This window comes from Gavia stellata, chromosome 16 (assembly GCF_030936135.1).
Source record: "Gavia stellata isolate bGavSte3 chromosome 16, bGavSte3.hap2, whole genome shotgun sequence".
In the NCBI taxonomy this organism is placed as follows: domain Eukaryota; kingdom Metazoa; phylum Chordata; class Aves; order Gaviiformes; family Gaviidae; genus Gavia; species Gavia stellata.
In genome coordinates, this window is record NC_082609.1 from 10517351 (window position 1) to 10543418 (window position 26068).

Genomic DNA, 26068 nt, shown 5'->3' on the forward strand with positions numbered 1-26068 from the left:
TGAGGAGACTCTGGCCGTTGGTTGCAACTGGTAGCACTGCCTTGGAGGAGGAGAGGGAGTTGTCTGTACTGAAGTAGTTGGGTTCATTTTCTGCAGTTCAGTTCTGGCTTCAGCATTCAGCCACTTTGAATCACTTGGGTTTTTTAATGTAGAGGAAAGCGGCAGGTAACACGTACCCATGGCAGACTGCTCTTGTGGGAGAGAGACTGCTGCAGCTCTGCTCTGGGCTTCCCCAAGCCCTTGTGCTGGGCCAGAGCTGGCCGATGAGCTTGGCCAGCTTTGCTGTGGCTCATGCCACAGTGCTTTTTTACTGTGTTGGAGGGATCCGATCACCTGGTCACTAACAGTCTTGAGTCAGGCGTAATTGCATCCAAGGGGGGGTGTGAGAGGTGACTCTTGTTATGGCTTCCCTGTTGTGGAGAGTTGTAGAAGCAGAATCAAGGGTGTAATTATTTCTGCTCAGAGCTGTCTCCCTTTCCCTGCTGTCCCAGGGAGGTTCACAGGAACTTCCCAGGTTCATGAGCCCATTCCTACTTGCAGGAATGGCTCCCCCTTCTCAGTTCTGAAGGGGATGAAGGATTTGCTCCCATACAAATGCTTTGCTGGTCAACATCCTTGCAGGCAGGACGGCCTGGCTGCCCCTGCTCAGAGCAGTGGGCTGGGGTCACTGTCTGTGGCCTCCATCCCGTGGTGGGACCCACTTCAGTGGTGGATTTCCACAGCGGGCAGGAGGGTCCCGGTTGACCTTTGGCAATGGAGGAGCTCTGATGAGGGGTAACAGTGTGGTCAGGGACTCGGTCTGCCTGCCCGGGCAGGGGAGGAGGGTTGCAGAGGAGGAGGCACCACAGGACGTGCATGGGCAGGAGGGGAGTGGGTACTGGTGGCTGTCCTGTGTGGCTTGTCCCATCTGCACCAGCTCACTGGGCTGGTGCCTGCTGTTAGCCAGGGCTCTGGTGAATCTAGCAGAAAAGTGATGACTGTAAGGGATAATCCCCTACTGCACACCTTCAGATACTAACTAGCTCATGGTAGCTTGCTTTATTGCTGTGCTCGAGTTAAAACTTCTCCTATTTAACAAAAAAAAAAAAAAAACACAAGAACCAGATTCACTTCAATGCACAAAGTATCCAGGTGGTACTGTGGGAGCATGCGTTTTAATTCAGGGTTTAACCCCACCACAGGCATAGGCTTCGCTTTGAAGGTGTGGCTGTTGTTAAAATTCAGGACATGAGAGAGGTGGTTGAATCTAAAGGACCAGTAACATATTAAGGTGAGATGATGTGGATTTAGGATGCTAGAAGAGTTTCAGCTCAGTTTCACAGAAAAAAAGGAAGAAAAAGAAGGAAAAAGCAGCCCTAACCCTGATGCATCTCGGCAGCAGTTTAACCTGAGCATGCTGTGGATGTGTGCTGTTCCTGCCTGCACGCCACAGCCAGCGTTGTGACAGGGCAAGGGGAGTTTGAGAAACCTCAGACCTTCAACACCTTCCATTTATTTTTAATTTCAGCCTTAACTTCTGATTTTGCTTGGTGTTTGGAATAACCGTAATTGTAACCTGCTTGTAATGTGCTTTGCCCTAAATTACTGATGAGGCTTTCAGCCTTTGCCAGCCAGTGAGTGTTAAAGCAAAGTGGCAAACCGTGCAGCTGCTCTGAAAGTACAGGGTGGGCCGGTGAGGGCTCCTGCAGTGTTTGATCGCCCAGGCTTTGTCCGCACTAATTACTCCCCTGTGTTAGTGATAACGCAGTTGGCAGCATTTGCAGCCGAGGCTGTGTCTCTTGCAGCAGCACGGCTGGGCTGATGGGTGCTTGGGACTCCCAGGGCCTCGGAGATGGGATGCTGGAGCTTGGGGACTGCTCTGCTGCTTGCCTGGCTTCAGCAGGAGTCTCGCCTGCGGGGTGTCAGTGCCGTCGCTTAGCAGGAGCTGGGAAAAGGCAAGTTTTCTGCCCTGGGTCCTCCAAAAGTGATCTAAGCCAAGTCCGTTGCAGGGGGACAGCATGCGTGAGCTTGGGCTAGAGAAGCGGCAGTGATGGACAGTCCCTACAGCACTGAATCTACCTCCTAGGGAAATCTGAGAAATGGGTGTTGCTATGTCCTATTTCAAGGTAAAGTTTTAATCAGTTTGCCCTTGGCGAAGCACTTGGGCTATTGTGGTGCTATTGTAAACCGTTCGGCAGCTTAGCACAGTAGGGCTGAACTCACGGCTCCTAGCCCGCAGGCTGGAGGTTTCTTTGCCAGCTGAATCCTGTCCCCTGATAGCTGGGGCTGGGCTTCGGCACATGTGACAAAAACAGGACGAGGCATGACTTGGTTCCTTTGATTTGATGGTTTTGAGACTCAAACCAGCGTGCCAGTGGGCCCTGTGGGTGTAGGGAGCGAGTGGAGCCACGTGAAGCAAGACAGGCATCCGCTAACTGCATGTTCTTTGTGTCCGTTCGGTACTGAGCTGGTTTCAGTTTTTGTTTTTTCCTGATGTTTCCGAGTTGTTGACTTCAAGGAACTGGGTTCTGTGTATTTTTTTAGACACTGGGAACTTGTTAAAAGGAAACGCAGCAGCACCGGGAGGCTCAAGGTGGAGCGTGGCTGGAGCTGAGGGTGGCCCCGGCCGACATGGGTGGGAGGAGGTCAGATGTGTCCGCAGTGGCTGGCACCGGCAGGCAGGGAGCAGCTGCCACCGGAACGGGCAGGAGAAGCCTTTCGACAGTGGCGCTCCTGGCCCTGCTTAACCATGGTGCCGTGTTCACCGCCCCGTCAGCCTGCTCACCTGCGAGACACTGAACGCGTCGTATACCGCCCCTGGCTTTGAATGTCCCCTGCCACCCTCTGGTGCCACGTGCTCTCAGTTGCGATCCTGGCTGCCGCCTAGGCTGGGGGTCCCAGGGAGGGTGGCCCTGGCTGCCTGTTCCCCTTTCCTCACGGCCTGGGGATGGGGAGGGGGTACACGGGGTATCACCCATGCTCAAGTAGCAGCGTAAGTTGCCATGAGCAGGCGGTTTACTTGGAGGGGGGACGGAACCCTTGGTGTGAGCAGCCCTGTGCTGCGTTCCTCCCCCACCGAGGTCTGCTGCCCACCTGGTCCTGGCCCACAGGCTTGGCCAGAGGGAAACGCAGTGGGAGTCGGGGTGCCCGGCTGAAATGGGGGCAGGCGGGAGCTGCGGGCGGTGGTTGGGGCAAGTACTGCGTGGGGGACGCATGGGTGCTTGGTGCTGGCCGGGACTCACCTGTTGGTTCTAAGCAGGGATGCCAGAGCGACTGAGAGAAACCTACATATTTCCAGCATGTATATTATTTTTAGAAGAGGGAGAGGGGAGAGTCTTGGACCATTGATTACTTTCATTTTGCTCCCCTTAGACTGTTGGCTGTGTATGTGAAACTTATAATGAAAAGAGGGTTGCCCTGCCCAGGTGCTCCCAGAACATGTACTGTAATTCTTTGTATATAGAAGAAAAATTACTGTAAAGTAAAGTTTAACTTTACTCTCGATGTCCTCTTGTGGTTTGTCTTGCCGAGCGGGGGGACACGGGGGGAGCCTAGCTGTGCCCAGACTCCCGGGGCAGGGATGGGAGAGCCCTGACAGCCTCGCCGCGGCGCAGGCAGAGGGACGGCTCAGACCACAATGCGTTTTATTTACATTGTACACCTCGAGAGAAGACGCTTCAATAAATCTGCAAAGAATCAGGCAGCATCTCCGAGAGAATAAGTTAATGGCCGCCGCTGGGCCACAGCAGTGACTCCGGGAAGCAGCTCCAAGTGGAGCTGGAACGCTGGGTGGCAGGGAGAGGGTCCCCAGGGGTGACGGCCCGCGGCTCCCGGCACCACAGGAGGCTCCCGGCACCGCAGGGCAGCCCTCTGTCGCTCCGCACACCAGGAGGAGAGCAGTCTGCGGGGCTGCACGCCGCTGCCACATTGCGGACGGGCCTGTACAGCTAAAACACAGCAGGTAAAAAACCGGAGGGGTCTGGCGCATGCCGGCTGCGCGGCCAGCAGCAGCGGTTCCCTTTTGGCAGGAGGTCTCAGTGGTGGCAACAGCTGTAGAAGTAGGCACCGCTCCTTTGGCCCAGGTCGACACCCTTCTCCTCTGGAAGAGAATAGGGTGACACGCTGCTGACATGTCCACACCATGATGCCATGTGGGAGCCCAAAAGCTGCCAGTCCCAGACCCTGGCGGGTCCCCTGGGGAGGGGTTTGGTGCCCCCGCAGAGAAGCGGCAAGACTCATGGCCATGGCACGGCCCATGGAGGCATACCCAGGCTGAGCACACCTAGACAGGCCTGGTGCAGAGCTAAGAGCCAGTCCCGCAGCTGGGCAGGGCTCCTGGCTGCCCGTTTGCAAAGGCCACCCGTAGCCCGGTTGGGCGGACATACTGAGCCTGGCCTGAGTGGGGACAAGGACGCTGTGACGGGACCCAAGCTCTGTGGGACAGCCCCCAGCGTGGAGCCGCAGCAGTCCCGGGGAGCGTGGGGGCAAGCAAGGGCCCTGCCAGACGCCACAGCACTCGTCCTCTGCACATCCCCAGGGCCACGTGCACCCCCTGGCATGGGAGAGGGTGCCTGGCGAGGGACCGATCCTGCCTGCTCACCTGTCATCTCCTGGAAGGCAGTGAAGTGGACGTAGTCCTCAGCCACCTTCTGGAACAGCTCATCTGGGGGGAAGAGTGGGCAGGGTGGGTGTGGGCAGCCCCACTGCCAGGCAGAGCCTCCCTGGCCCTGCTTGGGCACGGGCATGGCCAGCAGCGGGGGGGCTACTCACCCACACTCTGGCCCGTCTTACTGGAGGTCTCAAAGAGTTCTGCCTTGATCTCTGAAACGAGGGCCCAGGTTAGCGCCTGGTGCGGGCACAGGATGTGTCCCCACAGGCTCGGCTCCCCCCGCAGTCACCCCTCGGGCACAGCTGCCGACAGCGGGCTGGCAGGGGCCCAGGGCAGGGCTCGGTGCTCCTGTCCCCTCGGCCCAGCTGGCCACGTGCCGGCCCATATCAGGACATGCCATGCCCAGGGAGGTCCCTGGCAGAGCCGGGGCCTCACCGCACAGGGAGCCCTGGTGCCTGGAGCCACCGGGATCTGCTGCAGATCCAGGGCAAGAGCAGAGCCTCTTGCGCTCCATCCCCCCTCGCCCCCCACCCACTTGGTGCTGCGGGAGCCCAGGAAGGGCCAGCACTGCCCAGCCGCGAGTGTCCCGACCCTGTGTGGTGCCCGGCCATACCGTCGGCGTAGTCCTGCACATCATGGAAGTCGACCCCCCGCTTCCTCCTGTCCTCCTCCAGCAGGTCGCTCTTGGTGCCGCACAGGTAGATCCGGCAGCCCTGCGGCAGGCAGAGGGGTGGAAGGGACACACCTGGGGGCCCGGCACCACCACCGGCTCCCCTTCCCCTCCGGCAAGGCTCCGCAACCCCCCGGGCCCCCCCAGCATAGCCATACCTCCTCGCAGTTCTGCAGCTCGTTCACCCAGAACTTGGCTCGCTGGAAACTGCTGCTGTCGGTGAGATCTGGGCGAGAGGGGTCAGGGTCTGCCCCCTCCCTCACGTGCCCACCCCCAGCCGCAACACCCGACCCACCAGTGCCGGCATCACCCCAGCCCAGGACCTTGGCGGCCGCCGGCTCCTTCCTCTTCCCGCAGCGCCGTGCCCTTACCGTAGCAGACGACGGCGGCCCGTGCCCCGCGGTAGTAGATGCGGCTCATGGCCTCATAGCGCTCCGAGCCAGCCGTGTCCTGGGGGTGACAGGGAAGCGCTCAGCGGGGGGGGTCTCGGGGTGCCAGAGGGGTGGCCGGGGATGGCACCGGGGTGCTGACACAACACTCGCTCCCAGACTTACCCAGATCCCCAGGGTCACCGTCTGGTCCCCCACGGACATCACCTTGGCCACGAAGGCGGCCCCGATCGTCTGGAAGAGAAGCAGGAGGAGCTGGGCACCGGCCCGGGGACGTGGTGGGATTCTGCCCGGGGATACGGGGGGCGCCGGCCCAGGGACACGAGGGAACCCACCCGGGGACGTGGTGGGATTCTGCCCGGGGACACGGGGGGCACCGGCCCAGGGACACGAGGGAACCCACCCGGGGACGTGGGAGGCACCATCCCGGGGAAATGCAGTGACCGACCCGTGCGGGGGGCACCAGCCCGGGGATGGGGCGGGGGGGGGGACACGACACACACGCGAGGGGACCACCCCGGGGACATGAGGGGGACGCGGGGAACACCGTCCCGGGGCCGCGGAGGGACGGTCCGACGGCAGGGCCGGTGCCCGGTGCGGTCACTCACGTTCTGGTAGGGCCCGGGCCGGAAGCGGCGGTGGGCGCAGCGCTCCACCAGGCTGCTCTTGCCCACGCCCTCCTGCCCCAGCAGCACCACCTTGGCGTCCACCCGCCGCCCGCTCATCCTCGCGCCGCCGCCGCCGCCGCGGGGCGGGGCCGCAACCGGGCGGGGCGGGGCCGGCGCGGCGCGGCGGAAGCGCGCGGCGGGGCGGGGCGGGGCAGGGGCCAGCGGCGGAAGTGCGCAGGGGGGAGGCGGAAGTGCGCGGCGGGGCGGGGCGGGCGGAGGCCGCATGGCGGCCGCCCAGCAGGCGCGGGCCGGAGCGGGCGCGGCGGCGCGGGCCTGAGCAGCGGCGGCCCATGGGGAAGTACTGCGCCAGCCTGGGCGTCCTCAAGGGGCCCTGGGACCAGGTCTTCGCCGCCTTCTGGCAGCGCTACCCCAACCCCTACAGGTGCGCCGGGGCTGCCCCCCCCCCCCCCCCGCCCCGCCTCAGGGCTTCCCCGGGGACCTCCCCTGCCCCCCCAACAGGCCCCTCCCGGGATCTGTCGCGGCCCTCTGCCCCCCTCCAAGGGGTCCTCCGGGCTGCGTGTCCTCCCGCCCAGTGCCCCGCGGGATGGTGCCCCCCCCCCACCCCGCCCGATCCCTTTCCCCGGGGCTCCCACGGGGGCAGGGCCCTCTGTTCGCCCCCCACCAGAGCCTCCTGGGATAGGTGTCCCACACCAGCAGTTCCCAGGGGGCTGCTGGTTCCCCCTCTCCCTTAATACCACAACCCTCTTTCCCACCCCTGCAGCACCTGGTGGTTCCCAGCTCCGGGGGGGGGTGTTGGCCGTGAGCAGGACTTGATGTTTTCTTCCCCCTCCCCATTTTAGCAAACATGTCCTGACTGAAGACATCGTGCACCGGGAGGTGACGGCAGACCACAAGCTGCTCTCCCGGCGGCTGCTGACCAAGACCAACCGGATGCCCCGCTGGGCAGAGCGCTTCTTCCCAGCCAACGTCGCCCACTCCGTCTACATCCTGGAGGACTCTATCGTGGACCCCAAGAACCGAACCATGACCACATTCACCTGGAACATCAACCACGCGCGTCTCATGGTAGGTGCCCACAGGTGGGCGTGCAGCTGGGAGTGCAGGCACCAGGCAGCATCCACAGCAGAGTTGTGCCTCGTGCAGGTGGTGGAGGAGCGCTGCGTGTACCAGGTGAACCCGGAGAACAGCAACTGGACCGAGGTCAAGCGGGAAGCCTGGGTCTCATCCAGCCTGTTTGGTGTCTCGCGGGCCGTCCAGGTGAGCATTGCCAACTGATCGAGCAGCACTGTGTACCCCTCCTTAGAGAGGCCTTAAAGCTGCTGCTCCTCCCTGCTCTACGCCTTCCCTGTGCTGTTTTTCCACCCTTTCCCCTCATTCACCCCATCCTCGAGCTCTTGGGGCACTCAGAACCATCACTGCTGGTGGGCATGAGCCCACCAGATGTTTGGGACTGATCAAGCTGGGACAAAGCCCCAGGGGCTGTGTGTGACTAGGGAGCTGAGCTTGCACCTTCACTGACTCTTCCCTTGCAGGAATTTGGTCTGGCCAGGTTCAAAAGCAACGTGACCAAGAGCACTAAGGGATTTGAATACGTGCTAGCAAGAATGCAAGGTGAGCACCCAAGGGCAGGCTGGGGCTGACCAGGATGGGTCTCTTGGAGTTACAGGTCACACTGGGAACACTCCAGTCCATGGGCAGGTCGTGGCTTGAACTAATCTGACTGTGAAATCCTCATCCTTTGCCTTTGCCCCCATGTCTTGGCACAGCTGGCTCTTCCTGATCGGAGCAGCCAGGCAGCACTTACAGGGCTGGGCAGGGGTGGAGCGCAGGCAGGAGGGGGATGTAACACGGCAGCAGTCACGTGCCTGCAGTTCCCCTTCACGACATGCCCTGACACATGCCAGTCAGGAGTGCCGGGCTCAGCTTCCCCCTGTGTGGGGAAATCACCTCCGTCCCAAGGTGACGGGGCTGGTCTAGCTTGCATCAGCCAGCACTCGTGTGCTGGGGCAGGGCAGGGGCCTGCTGGGGCTGGGTTAACAGCGTCCATGTTACAGGAGAAGCTCCGTCCAAAACGCTGGTGGAGACAGCCAAGGAAGCGACTGAAAAAGCCAAGGAGACAGCTCTGGCTGCTACGGAGAAAGCCAAGGACTTGGCGAGCAAGGCAACCACCAAGAAGAAGCAGTATGTGTGAGGGGCCGGGCACCAGAACAGATAGGAGCCTCCTTAGATTTTATATTTTTAAAGAAACTGTACAAGTCTGACAATCAGCTGCTGTTAGACCCTTTCTGAGATGTAATTATCATTAAAGAATCTACTCCCACCTCTGATTTGGCCAGGGCTGGTCTGGCTAGAGCAGAGCCCAGCGCTGCCCTCTGCTCTGGGGGTCCAGTCCGCTGCTGGGCATCTGGGCTTGCAGGCAAGATGCAGGCAGGGGTTTCACCAAGTGCCTTTACTAGAATAGTGTCGGGTATGTACAAGAGAGGGGGGCAGCTGCGGGAGCGTGAAGGCAGGTTGCTTAATGCACTCGTTTCCCCTTCCTGGCTCTCCAGGGGCAGCAGAGCCCTCCTGCAGCCATGTCTGCTGGGGGCAGCCCCCGGCCCCCACCCAGCCTGCATGGGTGTGGGGGGGGAAGCGGGAGGGTGTCCCCGTGACAGCCGGGCCCTCTTCCAGCGCCTCTTGCAGTACATTGCTGTGCACAGCAGGTGCCACAGTGCAATGGCCGGTGCCACTCAGCAGCCCGACAGCAGGGGACTAAGCCGGGTGCTTGCCCCACCATAGCCCCTTACCCAGGCAGCCTTGACGAGGCCGGTGGAGGCTGCATTTCCAGCAGTGGCAGGCAGGGAGGAGGCAGCGCAGGGAAGGCAGCGAGCGCCGTCAGGATGCGGGGCTGCGGGGGCTTGAGTAGCTGTGGTCCCTCCCGGTGCCGAAGCCAGGCAGCAGGTCCCCGCCGAACACCGCACCATCCACCTCTATCTCCGCATCCTCTGGGCACCGGGGGAGGCCGGGTCAGGCCCTGGCGGCCTCATCCTTCCCTGCCCACCCTCTCTCCCTTCACTCACCTCCCTCAGAGGGCTCCGAGAGCTGGGACGAGTCCAAGCTGTCAGCCCGCGCCCGTTCCCCGCTGCCGGGCGAGAGCAACCGTTCCAGCCGCTGCCGCAGGCTCTGCTGCCGGTTACGCAGCCGGTCCTTGGCCCTCTGTGCTCTCAGCTCCTGCTCCTCCAGCCTCTGCAGGGATCCAGTTAGCCGTGAGCGGGGTCCCGAGCTGGGTGGCCCTGTCACCACTCGGGGCCCTCTGGCCAGGGCCCCGCCCAGAAGGCCCTGAGCGGTGGAGGGCTGCCCCCCTCACCTGGATGTGGAGCCGGGCACGGTGCAGGAGGCTCAGCGTGGTGGGGCGGGCCGGCCCCGCGCCCACCGGCACCTGCTGCTTCAGCCGGTCCAGGCAGCACCGGAGCTGGGCTCTCCTGTGGCCGGGCGGCGGGGGGACGACACGGCAGTCAGCGCCGGGGGGGGCACAGGCACGGCCACCCTCTGCCACGCTACTCCCCCCCCCCACCCCCCTTCCCCCCGGTACCTGTGCTTCTCCAGCGCGTTGTGCACCGACCTGCGGGAGAGTCCCTGGTGATGAGAACCGGTGCTACCGGCCGCCGCCATCCCGCCCCCCCAAGCCCCGCCGCTCACCTGACGCTGCCCACGGCCCGGCGGGACCGCGCGGGGCAGAGCGAGGCGTAGCCGTGCTCGGCCTCGGCCAGGCCCGGCGGGTACCGGGGACCGGCCGCCCCGCGCTCCCGCCGCTCCAGGAACTCGGCCGCCTGCAGCAGCACCTGGATGCTGGTGGCCGCCGGCTCCATGGCGGCGGGCGGGCGCGGCGGGGCGAGCCGCGCGCTCATTGGCTGTGGGGCGCCCCGCGGCGCTGACGTCGGCGCGGCGGGGAAACAAATTCAGGCGGGAAAGCGCGTGCTTCAAATTTGAATCGGCGGGAGGGACGGAGCGGGACACGCCCCCCCGCTAGCGCTCGGCCACGCCCCCGGCCGCCGCTCGGCCACGCCCCCGAGTGGTGCGGCCGCGCCCGCGTCCGTGCACGCCCGGGGTGGGGCGCCTCGGTGCGTGTGTGCGCGCGGGCACACGTGTGCGCTGCGTGGGGCACGGAACGCGCGGTGCGGCCGCGTGAGTCGGGCGGGGAGCGTGCGCCTGCGCGTGCACCCAGCGCGGAGAGTGGGTCTACGCGCCCCCGCTGCCACCCGGCCCCCTCGGGGTGCCCGCTGTCCCCAGACCCTCGCCCCCCACACCCTCCCGCACCCACGCGTGTCCCTGGGCCGGCTGCGCCCCCCCCAGCCCCCGAGAGCTCCCCGTGCCACGGGGCCCAGCCAGGCGGGATTATCTCTTTATTAAAATCCATCGGGCGGAGGCGGTGGGGAGAGGGAGCGCCGGGCCCCGCGGGCGAGGGCCAGCCTCCGGGCACGGCACGGCACGGCCCCGGGGCACCCGCCGTCATGTGAGGGCTGTTTGCACCGTCTCAGGCCAGGCCCCGAGGGGGAGACTCTGCCCCGGGCCCAACAGCAGCCAAAGTTCACCTGGAAAAAAAAAAACCACCACGAAGCACATTTCCAGCCGGGCGGCAGGCCCGCCGCAGCAGCACGCGGCTCAGCGGGAGCAGGGCTCGGCCGCGGCACACCCGGTGAAGCGGTCCTGCGCCCACCGCTGCCCCGGCCCTGCCCGTGTGGGGCACGGGCTGCCGCTGTGCGGGGGGTCCTACCGCCATGCGTGGAGGGTCCCGCCACCATGCCCACCCGGCCCCGAGGGCAGTTGTGGGGCCGCGGAGCCGCCCAGCAGCCCCGGAGTGGCCGTTTTCCCCCCCTGGTCTGCAGCCTCCTACGGATGCGGATCTGGCGTGGGGGTCTCTCACTGGCTCAGGGCACGCCGGGGCGCAGGCGAGAGGTGGGCAACGTAGCAGTGCGTGCAGACGCGTACGGGTTTCAGGTGGCCATAGTGCGGCAGCGCCACGGCGTGCGGCGAGCAGCGGGCGCAGAAGATCTGCCAGGAGAAGGCCGGAGCGGGGCTGAGCAGAGCCAGGACCTTGGGAGACCCCGCGTGCCCCAGCCCAGCCCCCTCCTACCTTCCCGCAGCTCCGGCAGTGGTGCCTGCGTCGCAGCAGGGTGAAGGGCGAGCGGCAGGCGGAGCACTGGCTGCACGTGCTGTCTGGCACCCATTCGGGCAGGCAGCGGGTGCCTGCTGGGCAAAACGCATCAGTAAAAGCCCCCTGCCCTGTCCCCCATCACCACCCTGGCCCCAGGAACGTCCCCAGCCTCCTGGCTGGACCCATGCTCCTGGGTGTCCTGTGGCTGCTCCGCTGGGCAGCTGGATCCCCCGAGGTAGGATGGGGGCAGGATCAGCCCCAGCCTAGCACCCTGCCCGAGCTGTGGCACCACGGGCAGCCCCTTACCTGCCCTCCGGAGCCCCGCAGCCTCCGCAGGGCTGGAGCACAGGGGACAGTCGGCCACGCGAGGAGCATCTGCCACACATGGGTCACCGTCCTCTTCCTCTGTGGGGACAAGGTCTACAGTGGTCCAGCCAAACCAGGGCTGGGCTCAGCCCCGCAGGGCTGCGCACTGTGGCCGCGTCATCCCCATGCTGTGGCCCTGTCTCGCCAGGGACAGACGATGGGCAGGGCAGAGGGGAGCTGTGCCCCTTGTCCCATGTCCCCAGAGGTTACTCACGGCTGGCACCCAGCTCCTCCAAGGGCTCCGCCTGCGAGGCGACAATCTTGAAGACTGTTTTCAAGATGCTCCGCAGGTCGCTGGCAAAGTTGGTTTGGAGCTGATCGGCCACCCCTGCGTCGGGAGGGAGGGGGTTCAGGGTGCTGCGGGGGGCCCGGGGACGGTGGGGGTGTGGCAAGGGGGTCACTCACCCGAGATGCAGACGAAGAGGGTGTGCAGCATGTCCTTGGTGCTGCTGTAGCGGGAGCGCAGGTCTGAGCAGCAGGCACCTGGGGTGGCATCGAGTCCCAGGCTGCTCCTGGGGGGCTGTGGCCTGCACAGGGGGAAGGTGACGGTTACCCCAGGAGTGGCGCAAAAAGTCGCTGTCCTGGTGGGCAGGGATCTGCCAGACCAGCCCCGCTCCCTCCCCACCATGCAACCCCACCGTCGGTTGGTGCCCAGGTCGTCCACTGCGCCGGGTTGTCCCAGCCACGCCATGCAGGTGGGGGACGATGGGGTGACACGGGGGACCTCCAGGAGACCCCAGGGAGCAGGGGGGTCCGCTCTGGGCATGACTGCCCCCCAAGCTGGGGAGGTGGCCGGACCACAGGGATCCTCTGATTCGGCTGTGCACAGGCTCCTCTCCAGCACGCAGAGCTCCTCCTCTGACAGCACCCGCAGCAGGTCCCTGCAGCAAGGGAACGGTGTCAGCCCCATGTCATGGCCCCACTGCTGCCCCACAGACCTACCCATGGGTGCCCATCACCCCCCACCACATACCTGATCTTCTTCAGGAGGTTGTAGAAGGGGCTGAAGACCCGGGACATCTGCTCAGGGCTCTGCTCCAGGCTGAGGGGACCCTCAGGATAGATGAGGAGGCCGCTGCGAGGGGACAGAGCCCGGCTCGTATCAGGAGTCTGCTCCCCACCCAGCCCATTGCCCAGGACCCTGGCTCTCCAGAGAGTGGAACGGACTGGTACAGGGGCGGGGAGCACCCAGCTGCCCCCCAGGGGCCAGCACCCACCTGATAATGGCCAGGCGAGGGATGGTGAACATCAGCAGCGGTTCATAGCCATCGATCATCTCCTGGGTCAGGTAGCCCAGGCGCAGGGCTCTGCGGGGGGACACCCTTACAGTGGGGCTGAGCCCTGGGATGCTGCCCCGTCCCTGGGGCTGGGGTACCTGCCACCCCCTGCCCGGCACACGGTGCCCCTCACCTCTCCACCGTCTCACAGAAGAGCACAATGATCTCCTGCTGCCTGTAGATCTCCTCGGGAGACTTCACTGCCACCAGCGAGGACACGTAGCTGGAGAGCCGGGGGGACCGTGAGTCTCCTCTGGCCCTGGTGCAGCCCCCCCCCCACTCCAGCACCCCAACCCTGGCCCCCACCTCAGCTCAAACTCTGCAAAGAGCCGGTCGAACTGGACGAGCACAGCCCGGACAGGCTCTGGGTAGCAGCTGGGCTGGCTCAGGCTCTGCTCCCGCAGCACCGTTCGCACCAGCTCCAGGCTGCACAGCAGGTTCCTGGCCTGGGGCCGCAGCTGCGCCCCATCCGCCTCCTCCACCTCCAGGAAGGTCCCTGCCAGGAGACACTGCCGGGACCAGGGAGGGCATCAGAGCCAGTGCCCAGGGCAGCACAGCCCCTACACCCAGGGTCAGCCTGCGTTGGGGTGCACCACCCTGGCTGGCACCCATCGCCCCCCAGCCTGGGGGAGACGGACCTCGTCGCCCGCCCTGGGACGGCACCCCCAGGCTCACCTCGGCGGCAAACAGCATGTGGTTCCCCAGGTTGTCCACTAAGAGCTCCTCGGGGAACTTGACCAGGTAGTCACGGCTGTGCCGCTGTGTGGGGATGCACTCCTCCATGATCCGCTCCAGGATGGCCAGCAGGTGAGCCTGGGGAGGGCAGGGACGTCACCCACAGGCCACCTGGGGGGACCGGGGTCACAGCGGGGCCTGGGCTGCCCCAATACCTGGCTGAGGTGGAGCTGGTTGAGGAGCACCAGGTACTGCTGCGGGTCCAGCTCGGCATCCAGCCCGTTGATCTCAGCCACCACCTGCGTCACCCTCTCGTCGGCAAAGAAGAACTGGGAGAGCAGGCGGGGGTCGGAGCGCTGCGGGGAGAGCAGAGGGGCGATGGCAGGAGCACCCCGCGGCTCCAGGTGCTGGGCCAAGGGGACCCCAAATCTCCCATGCCTGCAGCCAGGCGGGGTGGGGGTGACTGGGGTTTGATCCCCTGCTGCCGGTGGCCGTGGGGCAGCCCCAGGTCCATGAACACCCACTCGGGCAGGTACGTGGGACCCCCACGGTGGTTGTGGCTCGGCTGAGCTGTGCCGGGTGCCAGGGGCAGGCGGGGACGCAGGCGGCCCCCGGCCGAGCACTCCCGGGGAGCGCCGCCGTCCCCACCCACCCGTGCCTCAGTTTCCCCAGGGGCAGAGCAGGATGAACAAGCTCGGCCGCATCCCGGCAGCGTGGGCACGGATGCGTGCGCGGCTGTAAACACCGGCTCAGGTGAAAGGTCCGCGGGGAGCCCCCGGCGGGGAGCGGGCAGCCCGGAGGGACGTTCCTCGCCCCATCTCTCCCCCAGACCCCCGCGGGGCCGGAGGGATGGAGGGGGCCGGGAGGGATCTCCTTGCCCCGGGAGCGGGCGGCGCCGGGACGGGCGCTGAGCTGCCCGGTCCTGTCCGCTGCTGACCGCACCCCCGCCGCACCTCCAACCCCGGGGCCGGGCACCGCTTCCTCCTCCCGCTCCGCCCCGGGGGGGCCCCGCCGTCCCCCTGCGCCCGGTGCCGGCGGAGCCCCCGGGCAGCCCCGACGGGGCGGGGGGCGGCCCCGGTGCGACTCCCCCCCACCCCGCTCTCACCTTGGGCCGGCGCAGCCACCGGCGGACGGCGGCGGGCAGCATGGCGCGCCCCACAGCTCTGCCGCCGCCCGGCTCCCCGCGCCCGCCGCTCGCCGACGGGGCGGGCCGGCACCGGGCACCGCCCGGGGGCGGACCGCGGCGGTGTCCGCCCAGCGCCGGCACCGGGACGACCCGGCGGACCGGCCGCCTCCCCGCCCCTCCCGGCCCGCGGCGGGACCCGGAGCTTTCCCGCTGCCGGGTGGCGGGGGGCGGCCGCCGCTCGACGGACCGGTTCCCTGCGGCAGGGCGGGCGAGGGCCGGTCCCCCGTGGGGCGGGCAGGGTGCCCCCGCCGGCTGCCCCGGCTCCCCCTCCCGGTGCCGCGGTCTCGGTTGCTGGCTCCAGTTCCCGACTGCAACCCCCCGGCTCCCGGTTTTCCCCTCCCGGTGCCCAGGCCCTCCTCTCCCCGTTCCCTGGCTCTTCCCTCCCAGTTCCCCCCTCCTCGCAGCCCCCGAGGCCCAACCTCGTGGGGACAGGGACACCCCAGAGATCCGGCCCCGCAGCCCCCCTAGCCTCGAGCATCCCCGGACTGGGGGGGGGGGCACCGGGGGGAGGCACCCGCCTGCTCTCTGCTGCATGGGCTGTGCAGGGCGTGGGGTGCCGAGCAGGGTGCTGCAGTGGGAGGGGGGCAAAGCAGCCCCTCCGTGGGAGCAGAAGTGCCCAAGGAGGGGGCCCGGGGGGTGCTCGGGGCGCTAGGCACAGCAAACCGCCCCGGCCGTGCCGCAGGAGGTGGCTGCTCCTGCGCCGCACCAGGCCTGGCACTGCTGGCCACAGGATGTGGGTGCCGATAATCCAGGTGGCTGAAAGCCTAATGGGGTGGATTCACAGGTAAAAAATCCACCGATGATGATTAAATAAACACAGCAAGCACCACCTCGGCTTAAGGAAGTCCCTGAGTCACAGCAGCCCCATGGCGCCCAGGCTGAGCGGGCCGGGTGTGGGGCTGGCCCCAGCGCTGGAGCTCCATGTGTCCCCACGGGCTCCGGCTCTGCTTTCAGCCGGGCAGCGTGTCCTGCCTCCCATGGCTGGGGGGCCCTGTGTGCACAGTGAGCCTGGAGCCCTGCCTGTCCCACAGCTGCGGTCAGCGCTGCCATGGCATTTTTGGGGGCACAGTGGGCTTTCCTTGGTGGCCAAGTGCTCCACATGTCCCCGTGTCACCAGCACCACGCTCTGCCCCCCCCCCCCCCAGGAGGGCAGCTCCGGTGACACGAGGTGTGGTACGGAGTTGGAAGCCTGGCCTCATGCAACCCAACGCCATGATGTGGGGGTTTGGGGTGATGCATGGCACTGGGGCTGGCAGGGAGGCGAGGAGCTGAGCTGGCCCCCAGGTCTCTTGGGAGGGCACCCTGAGGGGCACCCCAGGGCTGCAGGACCTGGTGCACCCACTGGGACTGCACAGAGGGGCAGCAGGGCCCCGCAGGCAGTCTGGGATCCGGCAGCAGCGGGAAGGCTGGGGCAGTGGGCACTGCGATGCATGGCTGCACAGCACTGCACGGGGGGGAGCAGGGCAGCCCTGCGCTGGGACCAGGGCACAGGGTGCAGCGTGCAGGGCTTGCCCTGCCTGGACTGGGTCATGCAGCTGCAAGGATGCTGTGATGCTGAGCACGGTGCTGCACGGCCAGGAGGCACCCAGGGTACCGGGATAGCACTGCTGCATGGGGATGGGGTGCAGAGGGACTGGAAACGCACACATGTGCCATGGGGTCTTCCACCAGTGGGAAGGCTGGGGCGGTGGGCAGTGTGCTGCTCATCCACACTGCACTGGGGGTACCTGTGTGCCAGGACTGGAGTGCAGGTGAGCTGCAACTCATGCGTGGGTCCAAGGCTGTGTGCCTGGGGTCATGCTGTGTTGAGGATGCCGTGGTGCTTAACATGGTGCTGCACAGCCGGGATGCACCCAGGGAACCGGGAGAACATCGTTACACAGGGATGGGGTGCAGAGGGGCTGGAAACCCACATGTGCACCCTGGGGACATGCAGGAAGGCCAGGGCAGCTGGCAGTGCGCTGCAATGGACTGGAGGTACCAGTGTGCCAGGACTGGGGTGCGGAGGAGCTGCAAACGCACATGTGGCTGTGTGCCCGGGGCTGAGGACGCTGCAGTGCTGGGATGCACCCGGGGTACCGAGAGAGCTCTGTTACACGGGCACGGGGAGCAGAGGGGCTGGAACCCACGCGTGCATTGTGGAGTACTGCACCACCAGGAAGGCCGGGGCAGTGGGTCGTGCGCTGCTTATCCTCAGTGCGGGTACCGATGCGCCAGGGCTGGGGTGCGGGGGAGCGGTGTCTGGGGCTGCGACGCCCCGAAGGCACCGGCGCCCTTTAGGACCCGGGGGAGTGGGAAGGAGGGGAGGAGCCGCGGCTAGCGACGGCGCTGCCACCTCCCTCCCGCGAGGTGGCGCCCTGTCGCGCGTCGCTGCCCTCTCACAAAATGGCGGCAGCAGCTTCACCTCGCCGGGCCTTTCCCCCCTCCCTCCTTCCCCCCCGGGCAGGGGCCGGACGGGCCGCGCCGCCATATTGGCTGTTGTCCTGGCTGCGGCGGGCGGCGGGTCGCGCTCGCCATGACTCGCAGGAGGAACAAGGCAGCGGCAGTGGCGGCGGGTGGCTCCGGGCCTCGTCGTGAGAGGGTGGGGGGTTCCGACGCTGGTCCTCCTCCCCCTCCTCCGCCACCGCCACCGGAACCGCCCGCCCCGCCTGAGGTGGTGGTGGCGGCGGGCAGCAGCGGGGAGCCAGGCAGAGCCACCGCTCAGGTACCGGGTTAGGCCCTGCGGCGGGGAAGGGGCTGTCTCCGAGGGGATTTCAGTTGGCCCGGCCCCATCCCCGCACCGACCCCGGCGTCGGAGCATCCCTGAGGCAGCCCCGCCTTGAGGCCCTGGTGTCCCCCATCTCCCTCGTCCCGGGTTTGGAGGGTCCTCTGCGCCTGTGGGGCGGGGGGAAGCCCCGGTGGAGCCATGCTGCTGGGGTGCACCTTGGGGGGGGCCGCGCTGAGGTGAGCGGGGAAGGTGGGAGGTGAAGCCCAAGCCCTTCTCTGGGGGGCTTGGTTGCCTTGGGATGTGGGAGCCACTTTTTACAGCATCCTGGAGCACACGTCGGGCTGGGAAGGGTGCACGGGCAGGGCCTGCCTCTGGCTTTGCAGGGCTGGGTGGTGGAGCCGGCTTGTGGCCTTGGGTTGCAGATGTGTTGAGCTGCAGCGGGACTTTGGGATGCCTCTGGCAGATGGCCGGGATGTTGGGGGCTCCCACTGGTGTGTAGCATCCCGGGGGCTCATCTTTCCCAGCAGTTAAGGAAAGCTGATCTCAGCCTTTGCTGGGGAGGGTGAATCAGCCAGTGAGCCTGTCCCCCACCATTGCATGCTACTCCCCCTGGCATGACCAGCAGCGCTCAGCAGCATGAGGGCAAAGGGCTCTGCCAGCCCCATGGTCTGTGCGCCCCTTACTCCATACCTGTGTGTAGGGAGATCTTGCAGGTCTGTTCAGGAGACCTGTGTGTGCTCGGGAGGGCAGAGCCCTGGGCGCAGGGACACATGTGCTCGCCTGGGTGGTATGGCGTGCTTCAGGGGGTGCTCCCGCAGCTCCTTCTTGCTGGAGGATCCAGCCCTGCCACGGGGCAATAGCAGGTGGCTCGAACATCTGCCAAATGGGCTGGCTGCTGCACCTCTCGCTGCCTGACATCCCTTGATGTGCCTGGCTGCTGCTGCTGCTTGCTCTGGGTCACAGGCAGGGAGCCTGGGGGTGGGCCTTGGGTCCGGATGCGCTGGATGGGTTGGGGAGAGCCGTCCTCTCGCCCGCTGTGCGCAGTGGTGGCTGCATCTGCCCCTGCTGAGACAGGGGGTGGCCTGGGAGCCCCCTCCTCCCTGTGGCCAGCCAGGCGGGTGGGCAGGGGAGCTGTGCCCCCCCTCTGCTCTCCTTGGCCTCTGACCTTTGCTTCACCTTGAGCCTGGGAGACGCCATCTGTTTCACAGCAGCAGTTCAATGTGTGGCTCATTGTCGCGGGGCCCCGCCGTGGCAGCAGACAATGGGGGCCCCCTCGCCCGCGCCACGCTGGGCTCGTCACGGCTGTCAGGCCTCTGGCGAGCCTGCAGGCTGCAGCCTGGGTCCTGCTGCAGCGCCGGGCGGGAAGCCCCAGCCTGGCCGCTCCGTGTGGGGAGAGTGCGAAGCAGTGCTGGGGGCTGCACCCCACCCCAGCGCATCTGCGCCGCTGGCTGCGCAGAACAAAGAGGCGGGTGGGAGGGCCTGGGGCTCTCGGGTAATGCAGTGGGGGGTCCGCAGTGGGCAAGGAGGGAGGGTTGTGGCTGCCACACCCCCCTTCATATCCCTGTGTGGCGATTTCTGTGGGTCTTGCTTTGCCCTGTGAGTCCCCCCTGGTCCCACTGTACCAGAGGTTACAGTGGGAGTTGCTCGTGCCTCCCAGCCTTGCTTGGTGGGAGGGCTGGCTCTTTAGCATGGTGTGATCTTCCCAAGGGTCCAAAATGCTCCCAGCTGGCACGTGTCAGGCTGGCAGCAGCTGGGCAGCCCGAGGCTGCTCTCCTCCAGTGGGAGAAGGTGCAGTCCCACATGTAGACTGCAAGAAATTCTCTGGTTTGGTGTCAGCATCCTGAGGTCTCGTTTGCTGCCTCATCTGCCCTGCATATGCGCAGACCTGGGGCCCAGCTGTGTGGCGGCTCGCACCTGGGGTGACTCGTGGTCTGTGTGTCCTTCTGCAGGTGCTGCCCACCACCAACCAGTCAGTGCAGACGTGCTGCCTGCTCTGTCACCGGGAGCGCAAGGACTGGGGAGGGCCATCCCACAATGGGCTGGTTTCCCCGGGTGAGAGGCTGCCACCGGACTTCGTGCCAACGCTTGTGCAGAACCTCCTGGGAGAAATGCCACTGTGGATCTGCCAGAGCTGCCGGAAGAGCGTGGAGGAGGAAGAGCGGCGGGCAGTGCAGGAGCAGGCCCTGGCGGTAAGCGGTTACGGAGCTGGGGTTGGAAAGGCTGGGTCTGTAGCTCCAGGGACCACAGCATTGACCACCCTATGGTGCTGGCTGGGTGTGTGGGTCCCCTTCTCTCTCGGAGCTGAGTGCCTCGGACATCCCAGCCTTGCTGCTCCCTGCAGCCGCGCCGCCCTCCCCAGGGCTGCTGCTGGCTCTTTGGGGAGGGACCACAATGGGGCAGAGCACGGCACCGTGGAGGCTTGTCTGGCAGCCTGTGTTGTGTTGGAGCTGCCTGCCTGGTGAGGCTAGCGGTGCTGCTGCTCCTCTGCCAGCCCCGCTCTGCTGTGCATTGTGCTGCGTCCCGGCCCCAAGGCTGCTCCTCACTGTGACACTGGGTCTCCCCAGAGCGGCAGCGTGTGCCAGAGCAAATGCCTGCCTGTGGCAGAGCAGCTTCCTCCTGCTTGGCTTTATTTAACCCCGTCCTGGTTTGAGCGGGACCAGAGCAGGCACACGGCCCATCGGCTGTACTGCCGGGGGCCCTGGGAACCAGGCTGCATCGCTGTTGGATGGGCGGGCTGTTTATGGCTCCCAAGACAGTGACAGGAGTGGTTCTTGCCTCCTGAGCCTGGAGGGGGTCTTGGTGCTGATGCCCTGAGGTCAAGGGCCTCCCGCCCCTCCTCCCAGCCTGCTGCTGCTTCACTCTGTGTTTTCCTTGCCAGGTCTCGTTATCCCACACATCCTGCAAGTCGCAGTCTTGTGGGGGTGGCTCCCACTCCTCTTCCTCCTCCTCCTCTTCTTCCTCCTCGTGCCACGGGAACTCAGGGGACTGGGACCCCAGCTCTTTCTTGTCTGCTCACAAGCTCTCGGGCCTCTGGAACTCGCAGCACACCAACGGGGCTGCGCAGGGCAGCCCCCTCGGGGCCCCCCCTGCTGCTCTAGGTGAGTTGAAGCCAGCCGTGGGGTTGAGCAGAGCTTTCTGCCCTGTCCTTGGCTTAGGTGGTTTCCTTGTGGGTGCCCAACTGGTGGGCAGGGGTAGGCAGGCTGGGCCTCTGAATGCCAGTGCCAATGGGGTGCCTGGGTCCCTTTGCAAAGGCAGAGGGTGCTGGGAGGCAGCCCTAGCTCCGCTTTCCTTCCAGGTGACAAGCACCCCGGCCTCGCTCTCTCTCCGGAATGCGCCAGCCAGGCGCCTGCTGTCGCGCCGGGACTCAAGGCCTGTCCCTACAGCCACGCGGCCTCCCCCACATCCAGCGGCGCTGCCCCAGGCTCGCCTCTGCCTACCTCACTTGACTTCTGCAAGACGCTGCCGAAGCAGTTCAAAAGCGTGTGCCGGAGGGCCACCCCGCCAGGTACGTGCTCAGGGACAGGGCCAGCCTTCTCCTCCCAGTCTGCTGCTCCACGCAGCCCTCGCTGCCCCAGTGCCTTCCCCTTGCTCTGCTCTCTGGGGGGCAGGGCTGAATCCTGCAGGGGAGACGGGGTGTTGCCAAGGCCCCTTGCGAGCAGGGATGGTTTCTAGCTCGAGTGGCCTGCTGCCTGGGGGGAGGCAGGGTTTGTCCCATGGAGAAGAGGCCCATGCAGAGGTGGTGGGTAGCCCTGGCCCATGTGGGACAGCCGGTGTCTGACTGTCCCTGCTCCTGCCCCTCTGCAGGTGAGGCCTTCCACTCCTCAGAGCATCATCAGCACTCGGACCTCACTGCTCCTCCCAACAGTCCTACCGGCCTCCCCTCCCAGCCGCCAGCGTTGATCCCCTCCAAGCAGACACCTGCCCATCCAGGGCCCTTCAGCTCTGCCCCCCACATCCCACTGGGCACCTCCCCGCAGGCTGCGCTCTTCCCTGCGCCCAGCGTGCAGGTGGCAGCCCCGAAGCCGATGTCCGAGTCCCCTCCCACTGGCACAGTCTCACACAGCCCAGGGTCATGTAAGAGCCCTCACCTGCCCCCTGCCAACGTGCCGCTGCTGAAGATGCCACCTCCGCTGTCGGGCTGCACTCATCCCTGCAACGGGCACTGCAGTACTTCGCTCATCCCTCCTCCTGCCTCCCACCAGCTGCCCAGCACGAACAGGTGAGTAGAGGAGCCCTGCCTGCTTCCAGCCTCTCCTCGCTGGGCAACGCACCCTTTCTCCCACCCCTGCCCGCGGATGCGCTTTTCCCTGCGGAGGGACCGGCTGCCCTGGTGTGGTGGTGCGGAGAGCCGCTGTCTTTGTGGGCCAGTTCTGCTGCTGCAGACCCCCGGTGTCTGAGGGTTGAGCTCTTTCTCTCCCCACGTGTCTTCTCCCTGCGGTTGTCCTTTAGTACTGTGGTGCAGAAGAGACTGTGCTTGCTCCTCCTCCAGCTAAAAGACCCAAAGGAACCGCCCGGTCAACCTGCTGTTGGCCAACAGGACCTTTGTCAGTGAGACCCGTCGGGCAGCTGTGACACTGAGCAAAGGTCCTCGAGAAGATGAAGCCTGTGGACTTGTGGTTCTGCTCGCCTGCTCCCCTCGCCCTCTCTGGGCTGCCTGTGCCCTGGAAGAGAGCATGCTGAGTCGCGGGTGCTGGTTCCTCTCTGCTGATTAGCGCTCCCTGTGGAGGGCCAGCCAGGTCCCGAGCTGGAGCTTGAGGAATGGTGCTGTGGGCCATGCCCTGGCCTCCCTGTCTCTGAGCTGGGTAGTCTGTGCCTGTGGGAGCCGGGCCTGCCTGCACGTGGGGATGTCTGGCAGCTGCATGCAGTTCCAGCGTTTCTCACCTGTGCTACCTGCTGCCCCCAGTGAGTACCGCTTCCTGCCCTGGAATCAGCTTGTGGCCTGGCAGGGGGACACTGCTTTCTGGAGCTCTGGTGTGCCAGCCTCCTGCCTGCCAGAGGCCCTGGGGGGCGAGGAGCTACAGATGTCTTCTGCCGTGGGCTCCTCTGGCATCTCCCCTGGAGGAGGAGGATGCAGGGGAGGGGGTTTGTTTGCCCTGCAAATCCTTCTGCTCGGGCACAGGCTGCCCTGGGAGGGGTGTTCCTACACGTGTAGTGTGGGGCGATTTTTGAGACCCCCGGTTTCCGCTCTCACCTCTTGCCCTTCTCCCCTTCTCCTCAGGGACCCCTCTTGCAAAGGGCACAAATTCCCAAACGGTACCAGCTGCCACCCTCCACAGCCGTGCGAGGCGGATGAGGGGCTCGGGGAGGACGAGGATAGCAGCTCGGAGCGCAGTTCCTGCACCTCCTCCTCCACCAACCAGAAAGACGGGAAGTTCTGCGACTGCTGCTACTGTGAGTTCTTCGGCCACAACGCGGTGAGTGAGGGGCTGGTCTGCAGCCACCCCTGGTCCTTGTGCTCCGCTCTGTGGTGAGATGTTGCACAGTCCATGTGCTGAGAGTGCGGAGGTGGGCAGGTCTGGCCACGGCTGTTCCCTGCTGGTGTGTGTGTGTCCCCCCTTTGTTTCCATCCTGCCTCATGAGCCTGCTGGTCCTCTTGCTCCTGACTCGCAGCCACCTGCCCAGCCCTGGGGCTTGGCGCAGCCGGCCAAACCCTGTGGCTTCGTGGTGGAAGAGAGTTCAGTGGGGGCTGTGCTGATTTGTCTCGCTGAGACCTTGGGGAAGGGAGCGGTTGGGGAGGTTGGTGGGGGAGCCATGGCTGCCTGCATGTCACGCTGGCTTCGCGTGCCTGCCCAGCTGACAGCACTTGCCTTCCGCAGCCCCCGGCCGCTCCCACAAGCCGCAACTACGCTGAGATCCGGGAGAAGCTGCGTTCGCGCCTCACCAAGAGGAAAGAGGAGCTGCCGCAGAAACTAGGGCACAACAGCAGCTCAGGAGAGCCCGCTGTGGACCACCGCAACGTGGACGAGCTACTGGACTACATCAACAGCACGGAGCCCAAGCCCTTGAACAGTGCCAAGGCGGCCAAGCGGGCACGGCACAAGCAGAAGAAGAAGGTGAGGCTGGGCAGAGGGAAGCGCTGCCTGGGGCAGGCTGCAGGAGGGAGGTCAGGGCAGCACTGCCCCTTGCAGGGCTTTGCCTTCTCCCTCACATCCATTTGCTATCTTGAACTCTGCGTCCTTTGCTGCCCTCTCCTCTGAGGTGACAGTGGTGCAGGGCTTCTCCTGGTTTGGGCTGCACTGTCCTACGTGCTCTGTGCCATGGCTCTGACAAACACCGTGCATCTGTGGCGGGGAGGGGCAGTGCCGTGATGGCTTATGCTGGTGCCTTGTGCCCAGAATGGTGTCCAGCGTGCAGTGTGGTAGCTGTTGCAGTGCCCACGGAGGATACTTGACAGTTTGGGGACTGTAGAAGACGGGTGGCCATGCTGAGCGCTGGCCCTTGGGTTTGCTGCCTGACAAAGCTGGTGCACGGCTAGCCCTGTGGCCTGTGCCCGTGGCTCTGTGGCCCAGGCCACCTGATCCTCATGGCACCTGTGTTGCAGGAGAAGGAGAAAGCCCAGCTGGAGGCGGAGGCTCAGAAGCGGGCAGAGCGCACCCCTGCAGCCAGCCAGGCCAGGGAGCCAGCCGAGGAGAAGCTGCTGGAGTGGCCAGAGCTGGAGCTGGAGCGGGTGAACAGCTTCCTCAGCAGCCGGCTGCAGGAGATCAAGAACACCATCAAGGACTCCATCCGGGCCAGCTTCAGTGTCTATGACCTCAACCTGGATGTCAATGACTTCCCCAAGAAGGCAGCTGTCCTGGAGCAGAAGAACCTGCTCTCCCACCTCAATGGCTCCTCCGACCTGCAGGACATAGACCTGGCCCTGGCCCCGCTCAGCCTGGGCCCTGCCAAGAGCCACGCGCTGCTTCGGGGTGAGCTGGGCCCCCGATGGGGCGAGGGACCCGGGGAGCCGCCGTCAGCCCCAGCGGCTGAGAACGGCGTGGTGAAGCGCCTCAGCGCCGTGCCCAGCCTCTCCCGCATGATCTGGGTGCAGTCCAAGGCTGCGGACTCTGCCGCAGATGGCAGCGGGCTGAGCCCGGAGCCCAAGGAGGGACCGCAGCTCAAGGGGCCAGAGCTGCCGGAGCCGGTGCCCCCTGGGAGCCGGCAGCGGAAGAACAAGCGGCAGAACGGGCAGGCGAAGAAAGGGGAGGGCGCTGCTGCGGTGCCCGGTGGCCAGGCCCGGCTGGAGAGCCCTGGTGTGAAGGGGCAGGTGCTGGGAACCAAGCACCCTTCCAAGGCCGGCACGCCGGAGCCTCAGCGGGCGGGCGGCTGTGCCGAGCTGGGGGAGAGCGGCAAGGGGCAGCCCTGGGGCTGTGGTGGCGGCAGGCCCGAGAAGGAGAGAAGCGGCGAGTGGAAAGGCCGTCGGGGAGAGGGCAAAGCGGAGCTGCTGGAGCCAGTGCAGCAGCAGCCGCCTGCCCCGGCCGCAGGGGACCGGCAGCTGCCTGCCCCCCCTGCCCTGGGGGGCTCCCCCCAGCCCAAGGGCAAGAGCAGGAAGAGCCGCAACAAGGTGGAGAAATCCAATACCTCGATCGGTGAGTGCCGGGAGCGCCGCACGGTGCTGCCATCCTTGTGGTGGCCCCTTCCCCACCTGCCCTGCCAGCCCCCTGCCTGTCCCCCCTGCCCCTCCCGTAGTGCTGACCCTCTCTCTGCTCCTCTGCTTTTCCAGATGACGTGTTCCTGCCCAAGGACCTGGACGGGGCGGAGATGGACGAGACTGACAGAGAAGTGGAGTATTTCAAGAGGTGAGGGGGCAGCCCCGGGGGGCCAGGCCCTGCCAGTGGGGCTGGGCAGGGCAGAGGGGCTGGTGGCTGACCGGGGCTGTCCTCTCCCTGCCAGGTTCTGCCTGGACTCGGCCAAGCAGACGCGGCAGAAGGTGGCAGTGAACTGGACCAACTTCACCCTGAAGAAAACCACTTCCAGCGCAGCCCAGTGAGGTGCGGGGGAGCTGCCCCCCACCCACCGCCGCTCGCCTCTCCTCACTGTGCCCCCCGATCCCCCCCCCCGCGGGCCCCTGCCTCGCCTCGGTGGGGTCCCCTCCTCTGCGGGGGGGCCCCGGTGCTCTCCTGCCCCGCGGGGGCCCCTGGGGCTCCCCCCATCCTCCTCCTGCCCCCCCCGCGGGGTGACCCCGGCCGTCCCGTCCCCCTCTCCGCGGGCACCCAGCTCCCTGTGCCGCGGGGAAGGACCGTGCTGGACCCAATAAAGAACTTTTTAATTTTTTATTTTATTTAAACCCCGCTGTCTGCTGCTTTCTGCCGCGCACGGTGGGGGCTGGGGGGTGTGGCGGCGCCGCCATGCGCCTGCTGCACAAGTTTGGCCGTCAAGGCGACCCGTCGGGCCCCGTCTCTGCTCCCGCCGCGTCCCGCGGGGGGGGGGGGGGCGTGGCCACGCCTTGCTGGGCGTTGGCGACCGTC

At 65.9% G+C, this 26068-nt stretch overlaps 6 protein-coding genes across 7 annotated transcripts in view; 3 read left to right on the forward strand and 3 right to left on the reverse strand.

Moving 5' to 3' along the window:
• Window positions 1-3468, forward strand: part of NSD1 (nuclear receptor binding SET domain protein 1) — a 65315-nt gene extending 61847 nt beyond the window's left edge. Inside the window, exon 23 of the mRNA XM_059825377.1 lies at window positions 2524-3468. The gene's annotated coding sequence lies outside the window, so the exon portion shown is untranslated. The remainder of the gene's footprint in view (window positions 1-2523) is intronic.
• Window positions 3469-3606: 138 nt separating this feature from the next.
• On the reverse strand, window positions 3607-6372 carry RAB24 (RAB24, member RAS oncogene family). Its single transcript, XM_059825464.1, has 8 exons — window positions 6256-6372; window positions 5813-5881; window positions 5630-5708; window positions 5417-5484; window positions 5202-5301; window positions 4750-4800; window positions 4580-4642; window positions 3607-4078 (listed from the first exon to the last, which is right to left on the reverse strand). The coding sequence occupies exons 1-8, from the start codon at window positions 6370-6372 to the stop codon at window positions 4014-4016; spliced, it is 612 nt and encodes a 203-aa protein (XP_059681447.1). The 3' UTR covers window positions 3607-4013.
• A 215-nt stretch (window positions 6373-6587) lies between these two features.
• Window positions 6588-8600, forward strand: PRELID1 (PRELI domain containing 1). Of its 2 annotated transcripts, none has more exons than XM_059825361.1 (5): window positions 6588-6697; window positions 7116-7341; window positions 7420-7533; window positions 7809-7887; window positions 8331-8600. In XM_059825361.1, exons 1-5 carry the CDS (start codon window positions 6606-6608, stop codon window positions 8465-8467), a joined length of 648 nt encoding a protein of 215 aa, XP_059681344.1. In that variant the 5' UTR covers window positions 6588-6605; the 3' UTR covers window positions 8468-8600. The 2 variants fall into 2 exon arrangements, with proteins under 2 accessions (XP_059681344.1, XP_059681345.1); XM_059825362.1 differs by having other exon boundaries at window positions 8364-8600.
• Window positions 8601-9116: 516 nt separating this feature from the next.
• On the reverse strand, window positions 9117-10124 carry MXD3 (MAX dimerization protein 3). Its single transcript, XM_059825364.1, has 5 exons — window positions 9960-10124; window positions 9848-9891; window positions 9623-9737; window positions 9336-9501; window positions 9117-9260 (listed from the first exon to the last, which is right to left on the reverse strand). The coding sequence occupies exons 1-5, from the start codon at window positions 10122-10124 to the stop codon at window positions 9151-9153; spliced, it is 600 nt and encodes a 199-aa protein (XP_059681347.1). The 3' UTR covers window positions 9117-9150.
• A 1051-nt stretch (window positions 10125-11175) lies between these two features.
• LOC132318387 (lateral signaling target protein 2 homolog) lies at window positions 11176-14859 on the reverse strand. The gene is made up of 13 exons (XM_059825585.1): window positions 14834-14859; window positions 13944-14084; window positions 13729-13866; window positions 13360-13562; window positions 13187-13276; window positions 12994-13083; window positions 12750-12851; window positions 12415-12657; window positions 12182-12303; window positions 11991-12104; window positions 11717-11815; window positions 11390-11502; window positions 11176-11307 (listed from the first exon to the last, which is right to left on the reverse strand). Exons 3-13 carry the CDS (start codon window positions 13834-13836, stop codon window positions 11176-11178), a joined length of 1416 nt encoding a protein of 471 aa, XP_059681568.1. The 5' UTR covers window positions 13837-13866; window positions 13944-14084; window positions 14834-14859.
• Window positions 14860-17414: 2555 nt separating this feature from the next.
• Window positions 17415-25602, forward strand: FAM193B (family with sequence similarity 193 member B). The gene is made up of 10 exons (XM_059825355.1): window positions 17415-17618; window positions 19571-19810; window positions 20500-20719; window positions 20917-21126; window positions 21426-21840; window positions 22840-23035; window positions 23438-23674; window positions 24163-25189; window positions 25324-25399; window positions 25494-25602. The coding sequence occupies exons 1-10, from the start codon at window positions 17430-17432 to the stop codon at window positions 25588-25590; spliced, it is 2907 nt and encodes a 968-aa protein (XP_059681338.1). The 5' UTR covers window positions 17415-17429; the 3' UTR covers window positions 25591-25602.
• The last annotated feature ends 466 nt before the right edge of the window (window positions 25603-26068 follow it).